General features: G+C 34.6%; 11 protein-coding genes across 11 annotated transcripts; 4 read left to right on the top strand and 7 right to left on the bottom strand.

Annotated features, from left to right (window-relative positions):
- Positions 1-90: 90 nt before the first annotated feature.
- On the top strand, positions 91-486 carry MRPL31 (mitochondrial 54S ribosomal protein mL60; the record flags this gene model as incomplete). The annotated part of the gene is made up of 1 exon (XM_041553032.1): positions 91-486. One exon carries the CDS (start codon positions 91-93, stop codon positions 484-486), a length of 396 nt encoding a protein of 131 aa, XP_041408966.1.
- A 516-nt stretch (positions 487-1,002) lies between these two features.
- Positions 1,003-1,227, top strand: HSK3 (Hsk3p; the record flags this gene model as incomplete). Its single annotated transcript, XM_041553031.1, has 1 exon — positions 1,003-1,227. The coding sequence occupies one exon, from the start codon at positions 1,003-1,005 to the stop codon at positions 1,225-1,227; it is 225 nt and encodes a 74-aa protein (XP_041408965.1).
- Positions 1,228-1,383: 156 nt separating this feature from the next.
- CTK1 (cyclin-dependent serine/threonine protein kinase CTK1) lies at positions 1,384-2,994 on the bottom strand (the record flags this gene model as incomplete). The annotated part of the gene is made up of 1 exon (XM_041553030.1): positions 1,384-2,994. One exon carries the CDS (start codon positions 2,992-2,994, stop codon positions 1,384-1,386), a length of 1,611 nt encoding a protein of 536 aa, XP_041408964.1.
- Positions 2,995-3,612: 618 nt separating this feature from the next.
- Positions 3,613-5,484, bottom strand: TGL1 (sterol esterase; the record flags this gene model as incomplete). Its single annotated transcript, XM_041553029.1, has 1 exon — positions 3,613-5,484. One exon carries the CDS (start codon positions 5,482-5,484, stop codon positions 3,613-3,615), a length of 1,872 nt encoding a protein of 623 aa, XP_041408963.1.
- A 498-nt stretch (positions 5,485-5,982) lies between these two features.
- On the bottom strand, positions 5,983-6,546 carry SDH3 (succinate dehydrogenase cytochrome b subunit SDH3; the record flags this gene model as incomplete). Its single annotated transcript, XM_041553028.1, has 1 exon — positions 5,983-6,546. One exon carries the CDS (start codon positions 6,544-6,546, stop codon positions 5,983-5,985), a length of 564 nt encoding a protein of 187 aa, XP_041408962.1.
- A 766-nt stretch (positions 6,547-7,312) lies between these two features.
- Positions 7,313-8,044, top strand: SNF7 (ESCRT-III subunit protein SNF7; the record flags this gene model as incomplete). Its single annotated transcript, XM_041553027.1, has 1 exon — positions 7,313-8,044. The coding sequence occupies one exon, from the start codon at positions 7,313-7,315 to the stop codon at positions 8,042-8,044; it is 732 nt and encodes a 243-aa protein (XP_041408961.1).
- A 273-nt stretch (positions 8,045-8,317) lies between these two features.
- SED5 (t-SNARE syntaxin) lies at positions 8,318-9,319 on the bottom strand (the record flags this gene model as incomplete). The annotated part of the gene is made up of 1 exon (XM_041553026.1): positions 8,318-9,319. One exon carries the CDS (start codon positions 9,317-9,319, stop codon positions 8,318-8,320), a length of 1,002 nt encoding a protein of 333 aa, XP_041408960.1.
- Positions 9,320-9,856: 537 nt separating this feature from the next.
- AAT2 (aspartate transaminase AAT2) lies at positions 9,857-11,125 on the bottom strand (the record flags this gene model as incomplete). The annotated part of the gene is made up of 1 exon (XM_041553025.1): positions 9,857-11,125. The coding sequence occupies one exon, from the start codon at positions 11,123-11,125 to the stop codon at positions 9,857-9,859; it is 1,269 nt and encodes a 422-aa protein (XP_041408959.1).
- Positions 11,126-11,646: 521 nt separating this feature from the next.
- KABA2_13S03278 (uncharacterized protein) lies at positions 11,647-13,707 on the top strand (the record flags this gene model as incomplete). The annotated part of the gene is made up of 1 exon (XM_041553024.1): positions 11,647-13,707. The coding sequence occupies one exon, from the start codon at positions 11,647-11,649 to the stop codon at positions 13,705-13,707; it is 2,061 nt and encodes a 686-aa protein (XP_041408958.1).
- A 1,063-nt stretch (positions 13,708-14,770) lies between these two features.
- On the bottom strand, positions 14,771-16,555 carry KABA2_13S03256 (uncharacterized protein; the record flags this gene model as incomplete). Its single annotated transcript, XM_041553023.1, has 1 exon — positions 14,771-16,555. The coding sequence occupies one exon, from the start codon at positions 16,553-16,555 to the stop codon at positions 14,771-14,773; it is 1,785 nt and encodes a 594-aa protein (XP_041408957.1).
- A 935-nt stretch (positions 16,556-17,490) lies between these two features.
- KABA2_13S03234 (60S ribosomal protein eL15) lies at positions 17,491-18,105 on the bottom strand (the record flags this gene model as incomplete). Its single annotated transcript, XM_041553022.1, has 1 exon — positions 17,491-18,105. One exon carries the CDS (start codon positions 18,103-18,105, stop codon positions 17,491-17,493), a length of 615 nt encoding a protein of 204 aa, XP_041408956.1.
- Between the last annotated feature and the right edge of the window lie 614 nt (positions 18,106-18,719).

The following is an 18,719-nucleotide window of genomic DNA, read 5'->3' as shown; positions in this document are numbered from 1 at the left end:
CGAGATTGAACAAATAGAAGTTCTTCTGTTCAGAGATAAAGTTTTATTGAATCTTATAACTTTAAATCACACTATTATTATTAACCTTAGATGTTTGGTGCATTCAGGACTACAAACTCGCTACTAAGTGGTCTACTTTGGAAGGTTCCATGGAGGTTATCTGCTCCTCAAAAGAGAAGACAAAGGCAAAGATTGAGAGACGTAGATAATGTAATTAAACAACTAACGTTGGGTCTACATGTAATGAGGTCCCAAGCTAAGGGGTTAACCTTCGAAGAAAGTATGGCAGCTAAAAAGATGTATAAGCCAAGAAGTGAAGCTATGAGATTAATTAATAAACCATCGTTATTTCCTAAGGAAAATCAAATGTCTAGTAAAGACAAATATACTGTATTTAGTAAAAATGATAATGGTTACAGAAAGGGAGTGCATAAAGTACCTAAATGGACAAAACTATCTCTAAGAAGAAACCCTAAATTTTTCTAATCTATTGCAATTTAATGACAATAGCATTCCCTTTCCCCATTTTGGACCATTACCTCGAGAATAATTACCTGTAGATACTAACTTTTTGAGATTTGATTCTATTTTACGAAATGACCAAAGAGACATTCATAATGCAGAATCATACTATAATTTTCCATATTACGTACTAGATACATACTTATATATACATATAGCAATATTATATTCTGAATAATAAAGAACATCAATGTAATCTCTTTGGTAAGGATAGCCAGATAGAGCTTTTATCAATAAAAGTTTGAGAGTGTTCTTTCATCTTTACTTCATCAAGAATATAACCCTAACTTCGGTAGCGCGAAATTCTAGAAAATGCCCTACTATAAACAAAGTCAATTTTATAAAATAAACAATAACAACAACAACAACAACTTTAGAACTGTAAGAAGGGCGATAAAGGGTGCACTGATATCGTATTTATTTCTGGGCCTATAATTATCCAGATATTGAAATATTCATTTCTTTGAAGTAAGATAGAAAATGGAAAGCACAAAACAGAGACAGTATGCATATCTAGCAAAACAATTAGATCAGTTACATGCAAACCTCCAGATTACCAAAGAGGAGATGGAAACAATGTCGTCTCAATGCAACACACATCTAATAGGACAATTGGGTAAAGTTAATGCAAGCTGGTTCATTGCCTCAAATAGATTTTTAATACACGAGTTCTTCCAGAATGAGAAAACTGGTGAAGAGAAATAATTGAAAAAAAATTGTCAATATTCATTTCTCCCATCTTATATGTCTTCATATTCCACCCATAGTTACTTTGTAATATAATCAATAGAAAAACAAACAACAATAGATATTTAATGCTATATATTTGTATATTTTAATATTACACATTTCCTTTATATACTATTTTGCTTTATCTTTCTGTTGTTTTCTGGCAAGTTTAATCTCATATTCGTGACAACCGCCAAGCGTCTCACCGTTTGGCTTCAAAATTAATGGTTCAGGTTGGGGGTTCTCTGTGAAATACGGACTCGCCAATGCTTCTGTAGCGCTCAGACGGGCAGCTTGATTGTAACACAACAAACCTTTAACCATCTTGAAACATTCATAACTCGGTAACATTGTTTGATATTTAAGATCAAATGTTTCTTCGTATTTCTCCTGTATCAATGGTATCATCATGAAAAACCAAGGCATTTCGAATAAATTTGGCCAAATCTCCACTGTTGGAGTACCCATAATCTTAAATATGGATACCAATTGTTCTAGTTCATTAGTACCTTGAAACAATGCACCTGATACAAATAACTCTACCAATAAACAACCGCACCCCCACATATCGACTTCACTGCTATAATTAGTAGTACCCAATAACAACTCGGGAGGTCTGTACCATAAGGTAATCACTCTGTTTGTGTAATCATTTTTAACAATTTCGCCATCTTCAATATTTTTTACCATACGTCTAGCTAGACCAAAATCGGTGATTCGAAGAACACCATTATTATCAACTAATATATTGGAACCTTTGATATCTCTATGCAGAATCTCATTTTTATGTAAATACTCACAACCTTGTAACAATTGCTTTAATATATCTTTCTTTTGTGCGTCTGAGATGGAAATATTTTTGTTTAAAAGAAGTCCACCTAAATCATTATCTGCGTACTCGAATATCATATATATATTCCGATTTTGTTCCACCATAATTTCTCTAATGGTTGCCACATTTGGATGATCAAACGTTTGTAACAATTTTATTTCCCTAATGGAAGTTATCGGGAAACCTTCTCGTTCATTCTGTAATCTCAATTTTTTCAATGCCACTAAACTATCTGTATTTGTATTTTTAGCTTTGTAGACTTTTCCATATGTACCTTCACCTACTTGCAATATTCTATCATATATCGATGAAGTACGTTTCTGGATAATATAAGTAGGTTTAATTTTCTTTCTATACCTTGAAGGTTGATTATTTATCTGTGCTCTAGTCCCGATTGGTATTGGTGAATTTCTATCCTTTGGTGAATTACCGATACTGTCATGCCCATTGTTGCTATTTGAATAACGAGATGTATTAGAGGAAGAAGCTCTAGGTCCCTTTGGTAATTGGGGTATAAATTTCGTCTTTGGTGGTTGTTTCATATTTTCACGGTTGTGATGATATCTTGAGTCTGATTGTCTTGCTCCTCCTTGTGAATGGGTACCTTCATACCGTGAGGTACGTAATGGAGCAAGATCAGTCATGTCATGTTCATATGATGATGAAGAGTACCTTGACGAACCAGTACGTTGGTCCTCGACATTGTGTCGTACTCTTTTCTTATTATCATTGGATTCATTTGAATCGTATTGACGACCTCTTTTGAATTGAGGCTTTCCTCTTGAATTTTTCTTAAAGCCATTCTTCTGAAATCTTGTACTACCACTATTGCTATTGCCTCCTTTCTTGGAATTCGACGGCCTTCTATCACTTTCAGGATATTCTTTGTTATCGTTATAATTATAGGACATGCTTGGTTTGCCTTCTGGAAAAATGTGTAAATCTATGAGTTCTTCTTTTCAGGCATATATTTACGTTGAAAATGTTCTCCTAGAAAACTTATAATGCTTTTCTTACTAAAATGGAAGATGTTACTTGACACACGAATATTTCAAAGACTTCCTTTCATTCAAATATGTAATTAACCTAAAGTTGGACTTGACTTTTAGTACTCCATTGCTATTCTTCTCTTAAAGTGAAAAAAAATAATAATGGAATTCAATATATTGCGAAGTGTCGGTTCCACGCTGAAAAAAAAAATAGTGAGAGTAATAAACAAGAGGGTTGTGAGACCCGATGTTCATTGAGATACAGAATACGTAATTAAAGACAGATACTCTAGAACATGACTATCATAAAGACTATATATTACATTTTTATTCGAAAGCTAGTTTTATTAATTATAACAATTTTTTTAAGTATTTATTTATGTATTATATGAATTTCTAGCAAAAAAAAGAAAAAATTTCTTAGTATTAAAAGTGCAAAAGTGCAAGACGTGAAGGAGGGCCAAGGTTAACCCATTGAACATAACTAAAGGTTTGGCCATGCAAGAGCAGTTTATCTAAATGTGGATATATATTGTAGGCCTATGGTTCATTAGAAAGGTATCTACTCAACCTCCTCCGTTGAACTCTATTTTGGTGGATTGTATCCTCATCTAAAAAACTGTTATGTGCTTGTTCATCGTCATCTTCACCGTCTTCATCAGCAATGGCATCATCATAATCATCTTCTTCTTCGTTATTATAACTAGTAGTATTTAGGTTATCAACGATTTCCGGCTGTTGTTCTTCTGGAGCGATAGTATCTTCAATGCTGATTCTACTTTCAGAATCAGGGATTTTTTCATTTGGACCAATAGCATCATCTTCATCGTTATTATTATCACCTTCTTCATGAGGGATCAATTTACTGCTATTGTTTCTTAATGGATCGTTCTCCATCAGTCCCATCATACTTCCACGTCTTTGAGACAATGGTGACATTCTTGCCTGAGAACCCGGTGTCGATAACACTCTTGCAGTCAGAGTAGCTGAAGGTTCACTCAAATTGTCTACAATTCTCATGGTATTTGCTGGGATAGCATTCAACAATTTCCCTGAATTAGTCAAAGTTTGACGACGTCTTGATGTAGTGCCGAATTCACTAGCACTAGAGTCACGTCTCGATATACTTGGTAATAGATTTGCGCCTATATTATCGAAAAATTCAATGAACTTCAATACTTTTGATATCACTAGAACATCAGTGTATTGACCCCAAATCAAATCCAAATGTTCATGATTATCAACTTTGACATCGAAGACAGAAGTTGCAGGTAAATTACGTTTCATAACTTTGATATCTACTAATAGATCATTACCACCATATATTAATAGAATCGGGATTCTAATATTTGTTCTTGTTGGGAAAGTTGGAACCAAATAAGGTCTAGTTAAAGAATTGAACATATCATCTGATTCTTCAAACATACTAAATTTTTGAGATCTTAAGATTTGAAACCAATGAACAATCGATTTTACAGATGTTGTAGAATATAATTTAGCGTAACAAGCAATCTTTTGTTCTTTAGTAATATTTGAAGATTTCCAATTAAAAAGGATCCTATTACCAATATCGATTAATTTATTGAATATTTTAGGATGAATCGTTCTTTGCCAAGTGGTTGCACTTGGTAAAATGATATTTCTACCGAAAAACAAATACATTAAAGATGGAGAAGATTTAGCGAACGTATCAGCGATTCTATTATGTAATCTTTTGGGGGTCATTGCAGGTGCAATTGCAATAAAATGCGAGACTTTATCATTTAATTTTTCATTTAAAGAAAAAGCAGCAAACATCTGAGCAGAACCTTGAGAGAAACCAATACAAATTAATTTTTCAACTTGACAAAAATCCAAGACGAATTCAATAGAATTTGGAATATCAAAGAATGCAAATTCATCGATTGAAAAATCCCAAAATTTATTAGATTTTGGTGCATGGTATAAATGAGCCGTTGAATATTTATTCCCACGATTATTACCCATCCAAACCTCATAACCCAAATCATGTAATACAAAGGGTAAATTTTTATTTCTATCTGTTTGACAACACCATACGTCGGAACACATCAATAGACCGTGATGTAAGTAGACGACTTTCCCATTTTCTGTACCAGGCAAAGGTTTGATTCTATGTACAGTCAAGATATAATTATCTTCTGTACGTACCAAATGGTCCTCTACGGAGATATTAAACAAAGCACACATTTCATGGATTGTAGGACATTCTCTTAATTTCTCTTCGATGGTAGAATCATCTATATCCACGCTGTAATTAATAATTGAGCCGAAGAAATTGAAAATCGGTTGTGGAATCAATGCCAGGATTGATGCTACTAGTGTCTCTAAATACACTAATAGTATCACCCAATAATCTGCAAACGACAGTCTTCCAATAAATGGCACAATCATTGTTATTTTCTGGTGTACTGACAGCTACTCAATAACAAAAAAACAACACCCACGACGAAAGGTTATAAACCTAACGGCACAAACTCCAACACCTCTCTTCTATGTGTCACCGACCTTCTCTCTTTATATAGATGCTCTAGTTGTTGTTGTGTATGTAATCTTATTATGTAAATTGTGACTAGCCATCCCTCGCTCGAGTTGCCTTCAAAAAATGCGAAGCAAAAAAGAAATGAGGCAGTCTGCCACAATAAACCCGCAGCAACAATCACAAAATTGAAATGTCTAAACGATAATACTACATGGTACTGCGTAATAAATGTCAGGGACCTTAGACTGTTCGTATAGAGAATAGAGTAAACCAGTAAACGTTTGCAACCAATGTTAATGAACAGAGTCGAATTAAACAAATAAATAAGTAGATAAGTAGTTATAGAATATGTATATGTGAGAGTGAGAGAGTGTGGGTGAGTGGGTGTAGATTCGAGGGTGTGTTATTATCTATAATGAGAGTAAATAAGTCCCGACCAATGCACCGAATCCAATAGCAGCGTAACCTGTTCTATAGACACCTTTCAAAGTTAATTCCTTAGCGGCATCCCAAACCATATGTCTGACAGCTAATGCATAATGGAAAGCAAATAAGTATGCAAACCCTGTCTTTAGTGATAATTGAGAGACCTTTGAAACAGTGGAATGATACCAATTAGTGACAGATTCTGTGTTTATCTTGGAACCCATACCTAATAATGCAGCACCACCAAACAATATGGTTAGTAGGTAAAAGGCACCACCCATAAAGATTAAAGATACACGATGTACTGATGATAAATACCAAGTTAATTGAGGTTGGTAAATGGTTAAATGTGGAGAGATAGGTCTAGTTTTTCTTTGTGCAATCAACAGTTCAGACTCACCTGGTTCTAAAGAATCGATCTTAACATATGGTTTCTCTTTTAATAAAGTAGAGGCAGAGTTAAATCCTCTAATCATAGCTGGTCTAGCCAGTAAAGTGCGTCTAGCCAGCACTGGAACAGTCCTATTCAAACCCAATTGCAGTAACATTCTTCGTTGTTGTGTATTGCAGTGTATCTATTCAATGTAATGTATTGTAATATACATATATTTATATGTATTTTTATATATATTGAGAGAGAACCCTTTGTTGAATTCAGCTATATCCCAATCTTTATATATATAAAAATTACTATGAAAGGAATTGGGGCACTCCGCGAGTTGGGGGAAAAGTGTACATTCACATAGTAAATATGCGGGAAAACGGGAGGAAGAGGGGCGGTCAGAGCGTTCTCTGAGTTGATTGGCTGGCTGATACAGGAGAAAGATAGAAGGTGACTGAGGATGGATACACACTGTACTTGGGCTGTTAGAGGCTAGCTATCCGGTTCCTGTAACTAAAGAACAGCTGCTCGGTTTGTTATTATGACCAGATATATATCTGTATGTAGAGAGTAAAATGTTGGTGTGTCGTGCACAGTGATTCACACGTGACTACAGCGTCCTGTTTACCCTCCCGCTCGCTTGCTCTTTCCCCCATTTGTTGACTAGTAGAAGAAATGAAATATTCACATTTCATCGTCCCATTCAAAAATATTGCTATTCCAAATTAATATCAAAAAAATTTAAATGGGATAGTAACAGCTAGTGAAGCAGGTAAGGTTTAAGAAAATAGGGTGAGACTAAGGTGCATCTGTTACCTACACACACACACATCTATAGACATAGCGTTATATACAGGCCTTATAGAAAAGTGTAGTCGTTACAATTATTAAAAAATACAAGAATACATACACATACATATATATTATAAAAGATGTGGTCCTTTTTTGGAGGATCAAGTAATGGTGGTACCAAAGGTAAAGAATTGCCAAAGAAAGCTATTGTGGAGTTAAGGGAACATATTAATTTGTTGACAAAGAAACAATCACATTTACAAACACAACTGATCACACAAGAAAATGAAGCTCGTAGGTTTTTATCCCTTGGGAATAAAACTTTAGCTAAGAATGCTTTGAAAAAGAAAAAAGTATATGAAAATCAATTAGGTAAATTGGATGGACAAATCGATTCCTTGGAACAACAACTATTCTCAATAGAATCCGCAAACTTGAATCTGGAAACTTTAAGAGCTATGAAACAAGGTTCAAAGGCTATGAAAGCCATACATACTGGAATGGATATTGATAAAGTCGATGAAACTATGGATGATATTAGGGAACAGGTCGAATTAGGTGAAGAAATTAGTGATGCAATATCGAGACCAATGTATTCTGGTATGAATGACGTGGATGAGGATGAATTAGATGAAGAATTGGATATGTTAGCACAAGAAGAAACTGCTCAGCAGATTGGTATTATACCTACAACAACAGAAACTATGAAATCTAATGCTGACACTAATAAAATTACTTCAGAGAGAGTATCGGAATTGCCTAATGTACCAATAGATAAAATTTCACAATCACCACAGCATAATGAAGAAGAAGAAGAAGAGGATGAAGATGAACGTGCATTAAGAGAATTACAAGCAGAAATGGGACTGTAACGAACACTCAAGATTATTACCATCACTCAATAAAATAAGAAAGAAAGAAAACTACATTGTTCAGGTTTCAAATGGTTCTATATCTTTCTCTAGAATTATCGTTTGCTCAATAACTTTATTTTTTTGGTTTTTTCTAGTTTTTATTTTATTCTATTCTATTTTATCTTATCTTATCTTACCTATAAATGTACTATACAATAACTTTATATAAGATTCATATATATATTTGTCATTTCATTCTCATACAAACTCATTCTCTCTTTCTCATACTTTTCAGTTCACAAGTACCCATAATAAGAAGAATACAAAAATAATAAAGAATATCTTTACTGCTAACCATCTGTTACTCTTCACTCTATCAAAATATTTGAGTAATTCTCGTTGTGCTCCACTGATGTTCATATCAACATCATCTACATTTGCATCAATCCGTTGTATCACTTCACCTTGTTCTTGGACCATCGACGCCAATTGTTGGAAAAGATTACCAACTTCTTGAATAGTAGTCTCGATGGTTTCTACAGCACGGTTACGCTCTTGTAAATATTGATTATTACTTAATCCTTCTTCCATCATCAATAATTGAGAATCACTATCTGGTAAGATCAATGATTGATCATTACCTGTTTTCCCTTCTTGTTGAGAATGTATCTGTGAATCTTCTTCCATCATCGTTGTCATAAATGGATTAGAATTATTATAGCCTATATTCATGTTAGAACGATCATTGCTACTTCCATTTGCCGTGTCGTTACCATTTGCGGTCGTTTGTTGTTGATTATTGGTCTGATGTTGTTCACTTAATTTATCCCAACGGTCTCTATTACTGATCTCAAGTTTCTGCCTCTCTTCCAACACACTCTTGAAGTCCCCCGAAATGTTCTTCATCTTTCTATTCAAAAGATTCATCACATTACTGGAGTGTCCACCTGTAGTTTTAGTCAATTGTGCATCTGGTCCATGAATTTGTTGATTCAATTTAATCAATTGTTGCTCCACAGAATATATCTTCCTTTTAATCAAGAAGGACAGTTCAGCAATCTCTACAGGATTGTCGTTGAACATGGGTTTCCTCTTAGCTAGAATGGCTAATTTAGATAAAAGTTGTGCTGTCTCTGATATATCGTGTGCTATCAACGAGGCGTTCTTTTGGAACTCCGATTGCTTTGGTTTGACATGGACTTCCTCGGCGACTTGTTTGCTACGAGCTTTGTTCAACTTCTTATACGTCACCACACTCCTCTGAAATTCAGATGTTCTATCTCTAATGTCCATTTGTTACGTGTGTTTTGTATATTAGTGATTGTCTTGTTGAATTTTGTTGTTTTTTTTAAAAAAAAGAGCTCAATTATTTCCACTAACTTTATTGCAAAGAATAATCGAAGGAATCAAATATGACAGCGGCAAAACGATGCAACCAACCTTTATATATGTGCTTGCCAACTAAAATAACGATGGAAGTAATTTTACCTTGCCATTTTTATTTTAAATTCAAAGGCTCATCCTATTTACATCAATGAAAATATGTATATATTGATATAGTTATATTTTCCACGAAAGCATTACCAGATTTCTCTTTTCCCGACACTGCGGCGCACTAAAAATATACAGACAATAAAACGTAAATGCATAATGTATCTACATAGAGATATAGAGATCAATGGGTAGATGTGGAATAAATGATTAAACGATTGGTAGATTTACCCATCTCTGAAACTCGTAGATATCGTTCCAGTAAGTGATGTCGTTTGTAATAGTACATACTATTATATATATACGTATATATATTTAATTAGAAAGTCGAGACAAATCTTACAACTTGGATTGAGTAAGGTAGTGACGAACAACCTCGTCAATGGCATTAGCAACGTATTCAACGTTACCTTCGTTCAAACCTGCAATGGAGGCTCTACCGGAACCAACCATATACACGGCATGTTCTTCCTCAAGTCTCTTGACCATTTCTGGGGACAAACCGGTGAAGGAGAACATACCACATTGTTCAACAATGTGGTCCCATGTACCTGGAGTCTTCAAGTTGATCAGAGCATTTCTTAGACTGACTCTCATCGTTTGGATTCTAGAAGACATGGTGATCATATCGGTATACCATTGGTTAGTCAATACATCATCAGCCAAGATGGTACCAACAATCTTAGCACCGTAAGCTGGCGGGTTAGAGACTTCACTTCTCACAATCTTGGCCAATTGCGATTGCACAGCAGGTTTTACCACGGCAGTAGTCTCTTCTGATTGATTTGGAAGAACTATGTGGAAACAACCAACACGTTCACCATACATACCAACATTTTTAGCGAAAGATTGGCAAACCAATATTGGTGAAGCTAGAGCCAATTTTTTCATACCCAATCTAACAGCATAAGCATCCTTAGATAAAGAACCAGAGGCAAACCCTTGGTAAGCAGAGTCAAATAGGGCAATGTGATCATATTTGGCAATGGCATCGATTAATTCAGTCCATTGTTCTTCCGTCGGATCCAACCCAGTTGGGTTATGAGCACAAGCGTGTAGAACAAAGACGGAACCTTCTGGGGCGGTCTCTATAGCATGTAAAAACTCTTGGAATCTTAAAGATTTGGTAGCAGCATTCCAATATGGGTATGTAGTAGTAGTCAGACCTTGGGCTTCAAATATAGCCTTGTGGTTAGCCCAAGTTGGATCAGACAAATATATTTTCTTGGAACTGAAAAACTTGGATAAGAATTTAGCTGCAATGTGTAAAGCACCAGTACCAGAGATAGATTGGACGGTGACAATCCTGTCACTATGTTCATTAACCAATTCTTCACCGAAAAGAACCTGTGCAGCGCCTTTGGTCAAAGCTGGTAGACCTGTGATTGGTAAGTATTCATGATTATAGGTAGCTACATCAGAATGAATCTTCTGTTCAGCAGCTCTCACAGCAGGTAGAAGCCATGGCTTACCAGTGTTGTCTCTGTAGGCACCAATACCCAAATCAACTTTGGTGGCACGGTCATCTTGACCATATCTTTGCTTAATACCGAAAAGAGCATCGGCTGGTAATTGTTCAATTTCGTTCAAAATAGTTAGCTGGGACATTGTATAAATAATCTCAGCGTGTGCGTGTACTGTGTGAAGGGGATGGGTATTGTAGTCAATAAGGAACACTCACAAAGTCAATATTGAAAAAAATAACCAGCAGAATCTGAAATAAACCCTGTTCCTAACTTTCCTGGAGATTGAACTAAATATTGCCTTCGTTTTTATAACAAATAATTTTTCAGTTTCCCAAATTTTGCTCATTTCTTCAAAACGACGATGATTCACAATTTTCCAATTAATTAATTGAAGCGTGAGAAACAAAAATAGAGAGAGAGGCCGGTGCACGTTACCATCTGATAATGGGTGCGATGAATAGAGTGAGAAGTTAAAGGTAAATTTAGGTGTAAAAGGGGAAACAGGTCAGCGAACAGAGAAGTCCCTCGATTGATCTCTACTGTTTACTAAGTTTGTTTAGGAACTGCATATTTGAGGAATATCATAAAGGAGGTTACTAGTGCTGGCACTTATATGACCTGTCATCATCAATACACAGTATTCTTTTTTTAAAATAAAATAGAATGAGTGGAACCAGCAATACACTTGCTGCAATGTCTACTGGTGTAGATGCAGATGCGTACATTCTAGATCATGCACCTCTGTATGAAACTATATTTTATTATTATATGGGGTATCTATTATCTCCGTTTGCTATGATCTGTTTCCTGACAATTCTTATATCGAATAGGGTAATTGTAATGAGTTCAGTACGTGATAAGTATGGTAATCAAGGGAAACATTCATCTTTGCCCCTGTGGTCGAATATATTGTTGCATGGTGGTATTACAGTCCTTTTAGGGTTATGTTTTATCCAATCATTACATGAGATGAATGTAACAGATGTATTTTTCAAAATATTTATTGAAAACGATGATCCTTCATTCTTATATATGAGATTGCTTGCTGTAGTGGCTTGTTCTCATATAATAGAAGCATTTATGAGTAGCACATTAGATATTAAGCCATTATATGATTTTGATTATTCGTTATTTGAAATGGCATTACAATACTATTTATATATGGTATCGTTAAAACATAGAGCACCCTTATCTCCAAGAATAGAAAATCTTACACAAAATCAAATGTTATTAGATTCACTAGTTATCATAACGAACAATATAGTGATTCATAGTTTGGAATTATTAAATCTAAGGAAATTCAGATTGATTTTATCCATTATTACTAATGTTGTTCATTTTTATTATACAAAAGATAATTTTATGGTAATTATAGGTACAAATAGATTATACGTTACATATTTAAGACTTTTCTTCAAATTCCTACCGATTGTTGTAATACTATTGAATATTACATACATGGTATTCGATTGGTTTATTCATAAATGCTTCTCCAAGGATGTTTCTACTCAATTACAATTTTTCAAAGAATTAAAATATTTCTATAGATTAAATTCAGATCAAGAAATGACAAGAACAGTAATGATTTTAGCTAGACGAATGTTGGAAAAGAATTCTTCTTCGCTCAAGTTGAATCATGTTGCATTAGATTCTGCAACTGAGTCTTTGGAAACTGGTTTTGATAGAAATGGAATTTCGAATGATAATGTGTTTATTAGTGGATATTTGAACAAATTACAAACATCACCGGAGGATACAGTTGCCCAGGAAACAAAGATATCTCATGGTAACAATAATAATCAGAATAAGGAGGATAATGATAATTATAAATTAAATATTCCTTCCTGTTTTACAAAACTTAAGTGGTCTGCTGATTTATTTCTTTTATCATTGGAAGCCATTTTGCAAATAAGTCGTCAAATAGTAATGGTGTCGTTGAATTTTCTAAAGATCAGGAAATCACCTGTCGCAGATGATGACGATGATGAAAAGCATAAAAAAAGTGTCCATAGTCATGATCATCATTTTAAGGATCTCAATAGATTGGTGACATCACACAACTATTACAAATTTCTGACTAGATATACATTGAGTCCAGATGGTAATCAACAAATTGAACAATTCGATATACACAAATATCTATTACCTAACGATGATACTTCCCCAGATTATTGTTTACCAAATGACACGGATGAACATAACAAAGCATTAAAGGCTCAAGATAAAATGGCATTTATTCCTACGGATACTGACGGAATGAAAGTTGAATTAGTTCAATTATTTTCTGATTTTAACTCTAATATGATGGAGTCTACGGACAATTTGAACTGGTACAATTCCATGTACTCTATACTAAAATATGAACTGGAGAATGACAAGGAGAGAGTAACAAGAGCTCAATATGGAGCATCAAACGATGAGACCATATTAAATGAAGTCGTCCTCGAGAGGTGGACTGCCAACGAAGATTTGCGCGAACAAGTCAACGGGAGTAATTCGAATGTGTTTGATTATGATGATGATGATGATGATGATAATACAGATGAAGGATTAGACTTGCTCTGTGTAATCTGTTTGCAAGAAGTTAGAAATATTGCCTTTTGGCCTTGTCGATGTCTGTCCATATGTAATGATTGCCGGAAAACTCTGGGATCAAGAGGGTTCAGTACATGTGTATCGTGTAAGTCAGAAGTTGAAGGTTACACCAAGTTAAATATAGTATAAATTAATAAAGAATGAAATTGCTGCCCTTTGTATACACCTACTCTATAACCCATCACCATTAAACTTCAATCTGGAGGCTTGCCCTACTCTCAAATAAATGCTTGTGAAGAGCATCGAAAAATTAAAAATATCGCATGCGGGTAAATTTGAGAGACGACTTCGATGAAAAAATTTTCTTTTCAGAAACGTATATAAAGAGGCGATGGTATAGATAATAGAATTTCAAAATTATAGTGTATTTATTTTACTGTAATTTAAACTTTTTTTGTTTTATGTTTTAAAATAACCATAGACTCGTGGTGGGTTGTTACCGGGAGAGAGAAATGTGTATCAATCTTCGGATCCATACATCTAGTTTCGTGCTATTATTGCTTAGTTTTCCCAATTTATGGCCCATCAATTTCAACGCTAGAGAGGCAAAGTCTTAAGGAACTATATATAAGGAGCCTGTGTGTTAGTTTAACTTCTCCTCTTGTATAATCTTCGGGTTATATGGGGGTATTGAGTCGTCGGCTTTCATGCGTCGTTGTTCTTTTTAGTTGTTGCCACTACGTATGTGGATAAGACAGAAGTGGCCCCGTTGACGAGTACTACTTAGATTAAGTAAGATGCACGATTTTGAATTCTTCTCATTATCGAATTATTAGATGAATTTCTGGTAGAGCTTTTGTTCTATTGGGATGTGTCTTTTATTTTGCAATGAGAATTGAGTTCGGTCGTCTTTGTTGTCATTTTACCGCGGTATATTCCTAAACACTATGAAGGCTATATTTAGTCAATTATCATTTGAGTCAAACCATACCGCAGACATCCTATTATCTTCTGTTTTACTCCGTAAAGTTTTGCTTTATGCTATCTTGTTATTTTTTTTGTATTTTAGTATTATTATTTATTGTACATGTTACACTTAGTTTATATATGAGTGCCTAATATTTACATATATGTGATAGTGTAAGATTAAACACGATTTCTAAGTAAAAGTATCATTCAAAAGAAAGAGCATTAGGTAAAAGTTAAATTAACAAAGACCTATACCAATTTATCTTCTATCAAAATTATTGCATCAATGGTGGAATAAACGAATAGGGTTCTCAACATAAATCACATCAAAAGAGTCAGCAGCAGCAAGAACAGATTTATCCATCACTGAACCGGTTGGTGCCGCAATGTACTTCACACCAGATCTTACTGCTCTATAGACATTATCTGGGAATGGGAAAAATGCATCAGATGACAAAGAAACGTTATTCAGTTTAGATAACCACTCTTTTCTTTCTTCCTTAGTCAATGGCGTTGGTAATTCTTCAAATTTAGATTCGTAATCATCCTTTTCTGGACCATCTTCTGGGATTTGATTAGTGACAAACAAATCAATGGCATTAGACTTTTCAGGTCTCTTTACACCTTTGGCCCATTTGAAGTCTAACACTTTGGGGTGTTGTCTTAACCACCAGTTATCAGCTTTATCACCAGCCAATCTTGTGCAATGGATTCTGGATTGTTGACCAGCACCCAGACCAATTACCATACCATTCTTAGCGTAACACACAGAGTTTGATTGTGTGTACTTTAAAGCTAGCGTAGCAACAGTTAGATCGATCATTGCTTGGTCTGTTAAATCTCTGTTTTGAGAGACAATCTCTTTGAAAGATGATTTGTTGATAATTGCATCGTTTCTCTTTTCTTGTAAAGATATCCCAAAGACTTGTCTGGTTTCGATTTGTGCTGGAACATAATTTGGATCTATTTGTAAGATACAATATTTACCATTTTTCTTCTTTCTTAAAATCTCCAGAGCTTCAGGTTCATAACCTGGGGCAATGACACCATCAGATACTTCCTTAGCAATAATTTGGGCTGTGCAAACATCTACTCTGTTGGATAATGCAATGAAGTCCCCGAATGAGGACATTCTATCTGCACCACGAGCTCTTGCGTAAGCACATGCCAAAGGTGATAAGTTTTCAATATCATTCACAAAATAGATTTGCTTTTCAATTTCTGTTAATGGTAACCCAACAGCAACACCAGCTGGTGAGACATGCTTAAAAGATGCAGCAGCAGGTAAATTCAAAGAAGCAGATAGTTCTTTCACTAAAGGCCATGAATTAACTGCGTCAAGTAAGTTGATGTAACCTGGGACACCGCATAGTACTTTAAATGGCAATTCATCTTGGTCGGTAATAAATGCTTGTGCTGGCTTTTGATGAGGGTTACAACCGTAACGTAAAGGTAATTGTGCAATATCTTCAGAATATTGTTTTCTGAAAAAATCAGATATAACGGTGTCATATTCTGCGGTATGTTCAAATGCTTTCAAAGCTAATTTATTTCTTAGATCTTTCGATATCTCACCAGTATTGTTTTCATATAATTCTTGTAAAAAGACGGCATAATCTTCTGGATCACTCAAGATAGTGACTCTGATATGATTCTTGGCGGCGGCTCTAATAAGAGTGACACCACCAATATCGATCTCTTCCACGGCTTCTTCCATTGTAACACCAATCTTACCTACAGTTTCTTTGAAAGGGTATAAGTTACAAATTACAAAATCGACTTTCTCTATATGTTGTGTCTTCAAATCTTCTTCATCAGATTCTAGATCTCTAGCTAGGATACCACCGTGGATAGCAGGATGTAGAGTCTTGACTCTACCACCTAGCATCTCTGGAGCATGTGTAATGGAAGATATATCGTCTACTGGGAAGCCAGATTCACGAATAAATTGAGCTGTTCCACCGGATGCTAGCATACGAACATTATTCTCAGTTAACCCCTTAGCAAGGTCTAATAGACCTGTCTTGTTGTAAACTGATATAATTGCAGTTTTCTGATGTTCAGACATGATTGTAACTCTCAAAAAGTTTTAAGGAAGGAAACCTATCTTATATATAATTTCAATCTGGGGTTTCTTTTCCTCTTTAATAAAAAAAAAAGGTTTGCTATTTGCGTTAATATCTACCTATTTCAATTGAATAAAAATTATAATTAAACACTTAAATATCTATCAATGAAACAAATATTTGTTCCTTGTAATTCAGTATATTAAAGAAATAATATATATAGCAATCCAATTAATGTAAAACAAATTAGAAAGTGTCAAAAATGAAATGAATTAGTTAGGAACATGTAGAGTGTGTTGTGGCACTTTACTCTTAATAAAAAAAAGGATTCCTGTGTTATTATTGTTTCCTTTTTTTTTTGCTCTCGCTTGGTTTGTTCTGCACAATCTGCACGAACTTGCTAGCTCACTATATGCAAATATACAATACATAATGCATCTTATTATATCACTTTTGTTTGAATTATATACGTACACGTAGAGGGAGAGATAATGGGTCCACAGCCAAAATCTAAATTAGCTATATTACATGTTATTGACAGTCTAATTTGATATATTCGTACAATTGTCGGTTATAGGCAATGATGGACAGGTTTCTATACATGTATATCTAATTTTGAAACAAGTAATTAGTATTGTAATATTAAGATGCAGCAGATACTCTTTGTAGATTGAAAGTTTGTCTTTTGTAATCTTTATAGTAGGTACTTAGACTAGATACTAAAGAATTCAGAATAATTTTAAGTTAAAAGAAAAAATCCAAAAAAAAGGTCTTTTTTTGGTTAATGTCTATTGAGTTTAGGATAATTATATAAGGATATATCTAAATTAAAGGTTCAACAACACAAAGCCAATTGAAAAACAAAAAGAACACCTTGTTTAGAGAAGAGATAAATAAAATGCGAAAAGAAAAGATATTAAAAAATTCCTTAAACAGATTATTTTCTGTATCTCCATAGAGACAAAGTGTTTTGCTTCTTCCAGGTCTTTCTTCTACCGGCGGAAGTGTTGTGGTATCTGTGACCCTTGTTAATACCTCTGGATTTCTTACCAGTGGCAGTTAGACCTCTAGATTCACGGTGCTTGTGAACTGGGTTACAGATCCAGTTGTAACGAGCATCTCTTCTGATAGCCTTGTGAGATGGGTCGACTAGGATGACTTCAAAGTACTTGTAAGTAGAGTCTTGGTTAACCCAGTAAGAGTTTAGAACTCTCAAGTTAGCAGCACGACGGCCAACTCTTTCTTCAGCAGTAGCTCTCAAAGATCTTTGGAATTTCAATTCGTTAACACCTTGGTTGGTTGGCTTACCGTAAGTAGCACCCTTTGGAACAGGTCTCTTTCTGTTACCACGTCTAACTCTGACACGGTAGATAACAAAACCTTGCTTGGCCTTGTAACCTAATCTTCTAGCCTTGTCTGGTCTAGATGGTCTGGAAGCTCTGTGAATGACATTCTTTTGTCTGTATTCCCAGACTCTGACTCTTTGCAAGAATCTAAGGACATCAGATTGCTTCTTTCTTTGTAATTCTTCTAAATACTTGTAGGCACCCATTTTTGGTTGTTAAGTTGTTGATAATTGTTTTTTTTTAACTATGAAACAAGAATAGTACAAAATTTGAAATACAAGATAAGTAAAATAAGAAACTACGATTATTAAATTATAAAGATGGCTCTAAGTATATATATGGCAGTTGAAACTGAGAGAAAATAGATGGAAAAAAAATTTTACAGCAATATTACATCGACAATGCTCAGTTTCTCATCTTTACGTTCACTGAAACAACTACAACGAATTCAAAGTTGCGTCTCTTTGCCATTTTTCATTTTTCAAAAAATATTTTGTGCGTCGGTCGGACTGAAAGTTTCGGACTCGTGTGATGAGATATTCACGCGTGAGAAATATTTTGTTAGGGTTTTCCTAGATTGATAGAATTGTGACACTAATTAGATATTAGGGATGATAATGACGACGGTACTCTTCCTTAGACATCAATAAATAAATATGTGTCACAGTTGTATATGTCAGAATATTTGGCACAAGTTCTTTGAAGTGAGACCTGATAATGCTAAGAAATGTATCAGGGGAAATCAACAGTTTTTTGTTTAAAATTATTTAAAGTTTTAATCTTGCAAGTATTGTAGAAGGGTGCATCTGTATAATTGAAT

The sequence above is a fragment of the Maudiozyma barnettii genome (assembly GCF_903064755.1).
Source record: "Maudiozyma barnettii strain CLIB 1767 genome assembly, contig: KABA2_13, whole genome shotgun sequence".
NCBI classification, from domain to species: Eukaryota; Fungi; Ascomycota; class Saccharomycetes; order Saccharomycetales; family Saccharomycetaceae; genus Maudiozyma; species Maudiozyma barnettii.
This window is presented reverse-complemented; position numbering and strand designations above follow the sequence as displayed.